The following is an 11,747-nucleotide window of genomic DNA, read 5'->3' as shown; positions in this document are numbered from 1 at the left end:
GAGAGAGGAGAGAGAGGAGAGAGTAGAGTAGAGCGAGATGAGGAGAGAGAGAGAGAGAGAGAGAGATGAGAGAGAGAGAGAGAGGAGAGAGAGAGAGAGAGAGGAGAGAGAGGAGAGAGAGAGAGAGAGAGAAGAGAGAGAGAAGGGTCGTTTTCTGTCCAATATATCTGGCGTCTCGTTGAACCTTGCAAATTCCGCATTCACATCACGACTGAACTTTCGCCTTGATGGTCTCATATGCTTTACAGAAAACGTCGGAATATACTACCCAATTTTGTCCCATTTTCTTTCTTTTTTTAAATTCACATTCAAACCTCATCTTCGAATTTGATCAGGATACGAGAAGCTTGGCACGAGGCATTGAGCGAAATCGAAAGAAGATAGCGAATACATAGTGCAACGTCGTGTTCGACAACACATTGCTCCTAATAATCAAGAGCGTCCCACTTCATGGCAGTGGGAGCTGATGGACGCACGTCACGCGCGGGTACCTAGTAATAGTGGGGGTGACTTTACCACGTCACAGTGACGATAAGGCCGACATGCACGGCGCGCGTGGGTGCAAAATAATGGTGGGAGGCGACTGTGGAACGACTAATGGAGATGGGTAAGAGGAATGGAGACGGTGGCTAAATAATCCGATAGAGATTAGTTCATTCCTCCGCCTGGTTGGCTGGGAGCGCGATCATTCGTGGGTGGTGTTTACAGTGCCACCATGGTAACCGGTAGGTCAAAATGCAACGCCGCACCTTTTTCTGAGAGAATGTCGTACCCATAGATACTTGATACCACTAGATCGAAACCGCTGTGCGGAAAGTGTGCTCGGCGAATAGGGGCATTGTGCATTGTATTAAACTAAAGGCATATGTCTTATCGGCAGGAGTATGGCTTAGCATCTACGACGCAAGAAGATGAAACGTTGCTTCCGGCTGATAAATGGGTACGTTTCACAAAAAAGAACTGTCGAGTTGGGTCGCCCGTAACTCGCCCGGTTTACATTAGTTTATCCAGTTTAACTGCGAGTCTATCCATCTCACAGTGATGCCCCTCTCTCGCTGGCACACGTCTGCTAGTCATTTATGATGAGCATTGCCGATCTAGTGGCATCATATATCTATGGTCACACTCAGGCTACGGTCAGCTCGCATGCGGATGTCATTAACTTTAAGCTCCGCCGATGGGGCCAATTCCAGCCGTGACCGCTGCTAAGATGGCGTTGTACCCCAGCGCTACCCTCCTTACCCGTATAGTGAGCCACGAGTTAAAATCGCACGTAGCCACCGCGAGCTGAAACCGTCCATGAGTACCCAGAGATAGTGTCGTGGCTGGTCACTGTCATCTGAGGCACTACAATTCGAAATTGTTTCTAAGCAGTATGCACTGCCAGCTCAAGTCGTATCTAAGCACAGCAAGTTGAACTCCTGGCTCTCATGAAAATACCCGTCCCATGGACAGCTGGATGCGTGGATGTGTTGTTACTTGAACTAAAGGGTGCATCGACAGCCGCAGTCATTTTGAGCCCGAAGTGATGTGTGGGTGTGGATGCGTGAATGTGGATGTAGATATTTTCATCCACATAGATGTTCTCAAGCAGCGCATATTGAACCCTTTCCCGGGTATTCTGCTGGCCGCTGTCGTTCCCCGGCGACAGGGAATCCAGTCCGCACCTCGGTAAGAGAAGCCGCTGCCGTACCCCGACACTGGAGCTGCTACGTCCGTACCCGGACGCAGGCAGCTGAGGCCACCCTTTAGCGGTACCACGAACCGAGGCCATACCTGGGTACTGGGAGGTAGGGCAGCCGCCCGAGCGGCAGTCGTGCGGGATCTTGTAGTCGAGGGTGTAGGGCCAGACGGGCACGCGGGCCGGCGCCACCGACACCGAGCTGTCCCACACGAAGCCGTAGTCGAGCATCATCTGTCGTGGGGAGGCTCGGCTCTGAGGCTGACCGCACGGTCGGCACACTGAACCATGTGTTGCAATGACACGCCACACTCAGATTGGACCCAGCTAACCAGAATCGCCCACTGGTGCGACAGCTGCCCATCAGCCAGCGATTCATTGACTTATTGCCACCAGAGGGCGAAGAGTACAAACGACAGGCTGCATTAACGACCGCGTCTTACCTTTCTGCCTTTTTATAGAGCTGACCCTAGCCTTTTTAAATGCATGGATTTCTGGGATCAGAGTCGACGCTGAGAGGAGTTGAACACCATCATCCGAACGTCAAACCTTAGGTCAACGGCAAAGTTGTCCGTCCTTGGTCTGTTGTGATGTACGGCACAATGCTGCCGTGATCAGGATGACTCTGACCACGGCAGGATCGTGCTTTGATGCCAGACTTAGGTGCCAGGACTATGATACACAACGTAATCCTGCCGTGATCCGGGCGTGATCCCAGCCACGGTCCGGTTGATCCGGGCGTGATTCCGCCGTGGCCAAGGGCGAGCCACTCACGTTGAACTGGTTATTGAAGCCGGGCTTGAGCCGGGGCGCGCGCATGCCGAGAATGTCCAGCTCGGACACGTTGGCCCAGAGCCCGAGCATGGTCCGCATTCCCACCATCTCCTGCACCCACTCCTCGTACGGCTCGGCCGAGAGGCTGCGCGACCTGAAGACGAGCGCCGCACTCGCCGGTCAGCCAGGTCAGCAGAGAGACCGCGTCGGCCGCTGCTGGCCCGCGGCGACTACGCTCCACCCGCTCGCAGTATGTGCTACGCGCGGAACACGACGCATCGCGAGGGCAGGAATCGAGTGGCAAATGTGACTACGGCCGACAAGGTGACACTGATGCAGTAAGGTACACGCGTTGCACACCAATAACATCGCTTCGAACCAACCATCAGCTACGCAGCTTGATGCTATCGAGCTGCGTCGAGCTGCGCAAGCATCGAACTACGCTCGACAGCACTTGTTGGGCCACCGTCGCTTACGTGATGCTGTAGAGGGCAATCTCGTGACCTTTGTGGTACAGGTCCTGCACCATCTGATAGTTGGTGTACTCGTGACTGACGAAGAACGTGCCCCTCATTGGGCACTCGTTCGGGTTCCGGTATTCCGTGTCGTTGAAGAGCTCCAGATAGTGCTCATAGTTCTGGCCGTTGACCGCGCCATCCAGCGCCAGAAGTATCATCTGTGGAGTCTGCGAAGAGAACCAGGTACCGTGAAATTCACCTCATCGACATACTTGGTGATGTTATCGATAACAGAAGTTTACTAAATGACTGCGAAATACTGTTAATGCGTAGCCCCAGCAAGTGGGTGCGTTACTGTGATAGTGCCACGGTGTAGGCTGCAGGACGTTAAGATGATTTCAAAATCATAAATTAGAGACCTACTCACGTTGAGGTTATTCTGACCAAGTCATAACCATGGCATGATGCCATACAACATCGAACAGGCAGTGAAAAGGCAAAGTGTCTCACGGCACCCGGTTTCGAACCAGTACACCAGTTTGGGAGCTTTTGTTTCGGTCTACAATTACTTTTTCAATACAAAGTGCACTTACTTTTAATCATGAAGTCAGCTTATGGTATGGATATATTTTTGCTCTTTGGCACCTAAATTTTGTCTTAAGGATCAAGTTTTGCCTGGGTCAAAGAGGATAAAGTAAAAAAAAAAACGCTCATGAGTCGACCAATTTTCTGTATTATACTCCCACGACAGGCTAGAACAGACCATCGCGGCCTTCCGGCCATCGTTTCCAAACGCTGAAGTGATTGTGCCCAACAAAAAAAATCGTTTCTGAGTTCAAGGCATTAAACATTAGTGCATGCGTTAAAAACGACTTGAAGCAGCCGCCGAATATTTCAGCACGGAAAAGTTTTATTTCATTTCTACGTACATGCTTGCGAAATCTTATTGGATGCATTGATAGCTTTCAGCCGCTTGCTCTCATTAGGTAATACCTTTGCAGCTATACGCATACGAAACGTCAAGTTTACAATATGAACATGCTTTCTAGTTTTGCTCACTGATGCCACCTCGCGATTTTACGTTTAAGGAGAGTGTCCCACCTTTGCAGGCATTTTTCAAAAAATACTATTATGAAACCTCAGGACTTTTTACGCATTATAATAGAAATGGGTGGCGCCACTGCAGGACTGTCAAAAAACAAGGATATCAACCATAATTATATTCAAGTCCAAATTATGGTGTCAACGCTTTGTAACAGCGCCACGCTTCCTCTCTGCAGTCGCAGCCACCGCCATCATGACAACCAACGTGCACACCTCTACTGGTGCGAATAAAAAAACGTTTTTGATTGGCCAGCGGGCAAGTGTCTGTAGCCGAGAAGCGCAATAGTTGAAGTTCGTACTAGTGCGTCACATAGATTATGTGATGCCCACATTCCCAAAGCCAAAGTGCGCCCCGAAAGAGCCACTGTGGTAGACACCATAGGGGAGAAATCAAAGTCTCACTTTAACGTTTCATTGAATTTGCGTGATAACAGCTTCATGTTCGTAAATATTTTGGTCTAAACAGACTGTTTCAAGGTGTCGTATCATTTATCACGCACACATTTTGACACATCGGTGTGCTGCAAACATTACAGAACACACACGTGGAACAGAAAAGGCAAATTAAGTGTACTACTTTCCTAATGCAAATTTTCCCGCAAGATCGGCTTCTTTAAACCGAAATTATGAGCCATTTCAAAAGATACCGATAAAGCTGGTATTACTGACCAAATCGCACACGTCTGATGTATCAATATGTGAAGAGTACCAAAAGGTGGGACACTCCCTTCAAGTAGTGGTCAACAAGCAGGGTGACTACAATAACTCCATTGGCGGCCTTGTGAGCCGGCTAGCCGAAGACAGAGTGAGGTATCGGGCCGTCAAAAGAGCGCCTCCTCACACATCCAGGTCGCCATGGGCCGCACACAAACCGTGTTAATGCCTGTGCCGCATGACTGCTGACTGACAAGTGTCCACCACCCGCGGCCATTCCTGTCGTACGGCCGCCTTACCTGCTTAGGGTCGAGGTCGCCCGGGATGCGCGTGCCGTCCTTGGAGCAGAAGCAGTTTGGCAGAGGACAGTTGGCCGGGTCGCAGGAGGTCGCCAGGTACGGGTCGGGCGTGGTGGACGGGGCCTCGGCTGTCGCCACACGAGTGCGCGTCATCACAGACCGCACGCTACGCCGCTGACGACTCTGACGACTCCAGCACGCGCGACGACGACACGGTCAAAACAAGTTGCTACTCATCGTCGTTAAGTGAAGACCATACGGATTACGATGGGATGAATTGCATGCAAGCCACCATTTTGTTCCACGGCTGACGCTGATTTTCTCTCGCAGTGGCCCCACTGACTTCTAGTCAATGTCATGCTCACTTGTGGCCACAGGACCGCACACTGCAACATTCTTGAAGTCGCACTGCTTCTTGACGTCGTCCCAGTAGAGGCCGGAGGGGCACAGTTGGCTGTAGGGGTAGTCGTCTACGCACTGGTAAAACCTGTCACAGTGCGGTCGCCGAGGTCAGTACGGGCTGCGCAATGACTGTGCTGACCGCGCTGGGAGGTAAGGTATTTTATCTCGGGAAACAGTGAGGCACCAGCGCCAACGCGTGTGCATGATGCACGCATGCAACTTATCCCAGCAATGTTCAATCTGCTAACAGCCGCTTCTGTACGCTCTGAACAGCAACAGTTACATGATTGACCCAATAGTGCTCGTCAGCTCCTAGCCCTCTCCCAAGTAGCTCTCGCCAAGCTCTCAAGCTTGACGAGACATCAAAGCTCTGGCGGCGCCATCACGGAAAAATGAAGGCGGAGTGGCGTCTCTGGGGACTGATTGAAGTGGGATAAGCAAGCAGCCGCAAAGTATGCGCCGATATGGGGCGGGCAAAGCTCACACTACGTGCACAGGGGAGAAGCTGTGCTAAATAGCTTGAGAGCGGGGTCTGAGCAGAAGAAACCGGCAAAACCTACCCAAACGACACGTTAAAAACCGGATTTCCCCCGGATTCGGCCCCCTGTCGTCTCAAAGGGGTTGGGACAGGAGGCCAAGCTGCACCCATGTTTGCTACGCCCCTGCGTAAAGCCGAGGATTCAATTCTGGTTAAATGTCAGGTGGGTGAATTTGACAGAGTCTGAACTGAGCGCAGACTGCAGACGTCGAGCTGCGGACTCACTTTCTACAGTTGTCAGGATCAGCGAAATAGCCGTCCAGTGCCGGACATTGGAATCCCTCGTCTTTGATCAGCTGCGCTTGAACTGGAACGAAGGATCAGCTGGTTACCATAGGGTTAGGAGTTGCGCCAGGAAAGCATTACAGTTGAGAAGCAATACAAATCTTGCTAGATATAACAGGTAGTGTCCGACAGCAACGCGGACTGAAGCGGCTAAGCATTTCAGCCCAGGTCAGAGCAGTACCGCCTGGGCATTCGACTACGCAGGCGCGTGCAGCTTCCAGATATTGCATGGATTTTTGCCGCAACGACGGGTAAGTTAGGTGTTTACTGTAAAATTGCAATGGTTTGCCACACAAAGGTCAGAAGATGCAAACTTTCACGCCATTCGGCTGGGTATGTGTACCGTTCTTGATCAAGCTAAACCTGTGCAGGAATGCAAATGGCAGGATGGGTCTGAGCCTAGCCGCATTCAGACTCACTCATTGAGCGCGAGGTGCGCAGACATATCGCGTGCACACGAGCGCCCGCGGCAGCGCCTGAGCCAAGACCGACATTCCCCGTCAAGGTGAATCTCCCGTGAAAGAAAGGCGCCATTCAAACGTCGCGTATGTCCGACAAAGACCACAGCGGGCGTGACCACACGGCTTCCACGGAGCGGTACGACGGCGGTGCCACGGCGCAGACGGCCGGCACCAGCGTCACCGCGCCCCTCGACCCTTCGGCGTACCCTTGCCCCTTCCCCTCGGACCCCCTCGCGGCGCAGCCGGCACCCGCCCTCGCGGATACGCCGGAGAAAGTGGTGTTTGTGAAACGGGCCGTGCCGCAGGCCGGCGATACGATCTCGGCCGCCGGCTGCTGCCGCCCCAGCCGAGCGTGGCGCCGGCGCGCCCCGCCCGCCGCTGTCGACACGGCCGGCCGGCGGGGCGGACCGAGCCTGGCTGGGCTGTGCTGGGCTCCCGGAGACAGGGGGCGCCGCGCAGGTGGGCTCTTCGATCGACCCCCCGGCAGGCGCGGCCAGTGCGCCTGAATGCTGCCGCTGCATGAAAGCTAATGGGTCATATGCGTCTACATTGCTGATCAGCCGCTATAAAACAGGACATAAAGCCCTGGCATTGGCCGACATCACAGCTTTCCGGATCAGTCATCACTGTTGAGACGTCATTTGTTCGGAAATAAAGCAGTTAATGCGATGAGGAGGGATATTAACCGCAGATATTGGATATGTTCAATTTGTTTTAGTAATGACTGGGATATCGCTTTTGCATTAGGCCGTTGCGTATGGTACATTATAATATATATATATATATAATATATATTTATATATATATATATATATATATATCCATCTATCCATCTATCCAGTCTATCCATCTATCCGTCTATTATCCGCTATCCGTCTATCCGTCTATCCGTCTATCCGTCTATCGTCTACCGTATATCCGTCTATCCGTCTATCCGTCTATCCGTCTATCCGTCTATCCGTCTATATCCGTCTATCCGTCTATCCGTCTATCCGTCTATCCGTCTATCCGTCTATCCGTCTATCCGTCTATGTCTGTCTGTCTGTCTGTCTGTCTGTCGTCTGTCTGTCTGTCTGTCTGTCTGTATGTCTGTCTGTCTGTCTGTCTGTCTGTCTGTAGTCTGTCTGTTGCTGTCGTTGTCTGTGTGTCTGTCTGTCTGTCGTCTGTCTGTCTGTCTGTCTGCTGTCTGTGTCTGTCTGTCTGTCTGTCTGTCTGTCTGTCTGTCTGTCTGTCTGTCTGTCTGTCTGTCTGTGTTGTGTGTGTGGTTGTGTGTGTGGGGTGTGTGTGTGGTGTGTGTGTGTGGTGTGTGTGTGTGTGTGTGGTGTGTGTGTGTGTGTGTGTGTGGGTGTGTGTGTGTGGTGTGTGTGTGTGTGTGTGTGTGTGTGTGTGTGTGTTTGTGCATGTATGTATGTATGCTTATGTTTTTACACACGGGGTCAGTAAAATGATTTTCCAGGACCGAGGTGGACGTTTAATTTCTAAACAAGGCCGAAGGTCGAGAGCATAAATTTCACATATTTCTCCTGGAAGATTATCTCGGCCCAAGTGTGGAATGCTTTTTTATACCAAATCCTGCGGGAGGCAGAACGTGCAAACAGATTTAAACCCAACATTTCCCCTTTCTTAGAATGCGACACTGGAGAAGGAGACCACAAGCAGACAACTACAGAGTTTATTCAGTCCAGCCATGGCAAGGTAGGGGATCACCTCCGATAAACGCAGTCACCAATGTTGAAACTGTTCGGAGGAGTATCATTCTGCCACAAATTGTATCCACCACCAAAAGCTAATCCGCTTGGTTGCAAAGACTGCGCAACAACAACCACAGTCCAAAACTGCCTCTGTAAATTCTAGTGATATTTTTCCAAACGACTCTTGCGCGTGAATTATTGGATATTTCTTCCCGCGGTGAAAAATAAACCTGAGGCAACACTTAATAACACAGGCAGGCGCTCATGCAAAGTTAGAAGCATCATAGCATTTGGCAAATATTTCTGCTTTGTTCTTTTTATGAGGGAAAGCCCGTGGATCGGAAAATTTCACCGATTCATGCGCTAGCAATTACTTGGACTAAAATGCGACAAAAGTTTGTAGAAACCGTTCAACTGCTGTTCAACTAAAGTCGTTGCTGTGTAAGTCTTGCAATCACTTAATAGTGGCATTTGATGACAAATGGCATTTGTGGTAGAATTGTGCACATCTAAAAAGTTTCGATGGTGACAGTGACGACGATCATAGACGGTAGCTCTTAACCAAGGCAAGACAGAGTAAGCTCTTTAATTATCTGTTCGAGGCCTTCTTCTCCGACGTCATAACCTAAGTATGGTAAGAATACCGGCTTTTAATTAATATCCATGCTTCGTCATACAACGGTATTCGGTACAAAGTGTAGCGCACTCGGGCCGGATTGATTTTCCAACACACTGGTCGTTGCAGAATTCCTGCCTTCGACCTTCGGTCTTCGGCGGAAAATACAACAGTGACCTCGGTTCTAGAAAACTACTTACCCGCCCGCATGGCGCTGTATGAACCATCGCTATTTCAATTGGCGTCGTGCCATCGTCAAACGATACATACATCGCTGAGCAAATACCCGCAGAAACGTCTGTACAGGGGATGACAGGAGATCCGATGTGTACACTCCTGAGGGCGGTACGGCCCATCATTTAACCATCACATGCCCTTATCTTTCAATCCAGCCACGTTGACATTATCGCACTGAACCGGTCCTCTCCGTGTGGGCCCGTCCTGCTCTCTCGGTTTTCGCCGCGCTGGCCTATGCTAGGCTCACACCGCCACGCCTATGGCTCCCAACACCGCGAGGCCGCCGCCGCCGCCGCCGCCAGGTGAACCGCCGTCAGCTGACTGACCCTGTGACCTTAATGTCCGACCACTTCCCGACCGACCGACCCGCTAACCAGGTGACTGGCCGGCGGAGGCCCACCGTCGGGCTCCAGTGGCCGTTTCGCCACTGGGCGTCCGGTGCGTGAGCTTGTGCGTGCGTCCACGCGTGTGCGCGTCCACGCGTGTGTGCGTGTGCACACGCGGCTGATTGTCTTGTATTCATTAATGCTGACCCAGCACAGCGTCGGTGGGATGATATCGGGAGGCCATTTCCTGATGTATATTTAGAACCTCTGGTGGACGGTGCCATAGCTCTGGGCACATCGATCCAGATGCATTCATTACAGTGTGGCGCGTGCGGCGCAGCAGGAGCATGGCGGCTAGCGTGGTTTCCATACCTGCAGGCTGGTTGAGAGAATGGCAACACACTCATTGATATTGATGCATACATGCATACGGATACAGCATGCTCACGGTTGTTCAGCTACTGGATGAAGCAGGTTTTCCTGTGCACTTACGGAAGAGGTGAATGTGACCGCGACCCATTCCGCTCTCGTCCGGTTCGCAAATCTACACTTCATTTACTTCTTGGATAGCGCGATCTTACTAATCAAGTGGAAAGTAATACCACACCCGCAGAACTGGAAGAAAGCCTTGCATCAGACAATGTTTTGCGCGGCGAGCTCGATGACAACGTGCGCAGCGATGCAGTTGCGGACGGCGTTCGTAATTTGTCAACTTGGGTTAGGCAATTTGTCTGACTAGCTCCTCAGCCTCAGAAGTGAAGTGCCTTTCCACATCCACAGCGCCTCCGGGCACTGCACCAGCTCGCGCAACGCGCGCACTATAGCAATGCCTCATTTTCAGCCTATACCCTCCGTCTCCAGCTCCCGGAGTCTTGCCCCTCACCGATGCGGACGAGTGCATTCTTGCGCGACCTCCGAGAACAAATGCGCAACCGTTCGCCTTGGGTCTACTCTGAATCAGAATGACTAAAAGTGCTTTGAGGCCTGAAGAACCTGGAGGGTCATTACCTCTATGCTCAGATGTGTTGTAGTTGATTGGCATTTGCGGGCCTCGAGTAGAATGTGGGCATGGTACATGTATATGCATCGTAATCTTGACTGACGAGAAAAGCTTCCCGATGACAAGAGGTAATCATAACATGTTGCCCATTGAAAATGGAAATCTTATATCGTAGCACACGTCAAAGAAAGACGCTTTTAAGACCGGTCGCTGTTAGAGCGCACTGGTTACTGGTGGAGATGTCTCTGGTCACCACACTCACTAGGCCCACGCTGGGTTTAACAGGCTCGCCTATTTCGGCATATTCTGCCGCACGCCGCGCTTGCTGACATCAGCCCACGCCTCACGCAGCGCGTGACTGCGGCTGACCGTGGATCGTGCTGCTGCTCAGCTGGATCGTGACGACCGTTTCCTTTTGAGGTCACGCGGGCATGGCAAGCACGCCGAGACAGGCCACATCGGGGATATCCCGTCACGAGCCCAATTGCCTAGAAGTGTAATAAGGCTGGGACAGGGTCAGCAACACGTGCCTATCACACCAGCGGCACGCACCTGAGACCACGCCGGTAGGAAGCACCTGGTGTCCCCGGTACACCAGCGAGACGCATTTGACATTATGCCCTTAGGACGCCCGTACCTGGTACACCACCTGTAGGACGTCCGTGATACGCAGGACTCACGCGATATGATACCAGAAGGCCGCATCTGATAGTCCCCGGCATACCAGCAGGACGTGCCTGACACCATGCCGCCAGGACCTAAATCCCTGGTACGGCGCCAGCCGAACGTACCTGATATGACGCCAGAGGGCCGTACCTTGAGACGCACCTGAGACCAGCAGCAGGCCAGCGGCCAGGAGACGGCACCAGCACGCCATGATGACCCGGCTGCGACTGGCCGAGCGCGCGCTCCGCACTTTCCCAGCGTGGCCGGCCGCCACCGCCGCCGGCGGTCGCCTCGCTCCACGAAAGGTGACGCAGCTTTCAGACTGGAACACAGTCAAGGTTCAGCGGGCGGCGCGTGCCGGCCAGACATGGGCGAGAGGTGCCCAGCCGCCCGCCGCCAGCGCCGTCGGCACGCAGGCAGCGAGCGGTCGCTGCCGCCAACGAAACCGATCGGAGCTGTGGGAAGTCGGCGCGGCACAGGTGGTAGAGTAGGTCAAGGCACCGCAGGCCACAGGTCCGTGAACGTGCCTATGACGACGATAGCTGGCCGGTGGAC

General features: G+C 52.5%; 1 protein-coding gene across 2 annotated transcripts in view; it reads right to left on the bottom strand.

Annotated features, from left to right (window-relative positions):
- Positions 1–11,535, bottom strand: part of LOC119091629 (chitin deacetylase 1) — a 47,643-nt gene extending 36,108 nt beyond the window's left edge. The window contains exons 1-7 of one of the 2 annotated variants that reach the window (XM_037214434.1): positions 11,343–11,535; positions 6,136–6,217; positions 5,336–5,457; positions 4,971–5,098; positions 2,932–3,140; positions 2,456–2,609; positions 1,777–1,915 (exon numbers count right to left, since the gene is read on the bottom strand). In XM_037214434.1, coding sequence (XP_037070329.1) covers positions 1,777–1,915; positions 2,456–2,609; positions 2,932–3,140; positions 4,971–5,098; positions 5,336–5,457; positions 6,136–6,217; positions 11,343–11,403 — 895 coding nt within the window. In that variant the 5' untranslated portion in view covers positions 11,404–11,535. The remainder of the gene's footprint in view (positions 1–1,776; positions 1,916–2,455; positions 2,610–2,931; positions 3,141–4,970; positions 5,099–5,335; positions 5,458–6,135; positions 6,218–11,342) is intronic. The other variant, XM_037214435.1, reaches the window with a different exon arrangement.
- Between the last annotated feature and the right edge of the window lie 212 nt (positions 11,536–11,747).

The sequence above is a fragment of the Pollicipes pollicipes genome, unplaced genomic scaffold (assembly GCF_011947565.3).
Source record: "Pollicipes pollicipes isolate AB1234 unplaced genomic scaffold, Ppol_2.1 Scaffold_3447;HRSCAF=4054_pilon_pilon_pilon, whole genome shotgun sequence".
Classification (NCBI taxonomy): Eukaryota; Metazoa; Arthropoda; class Thecostraca; order Pollicipedomorpha; family Pollicipedidae; genus Pollicipes; species Pollicipes pollicipes.
The sequence above is the reverse complement of the archived record's forward strand: the minus strand, read 5'-3'. Positions and strand labels throughout refer to the sequence as shown.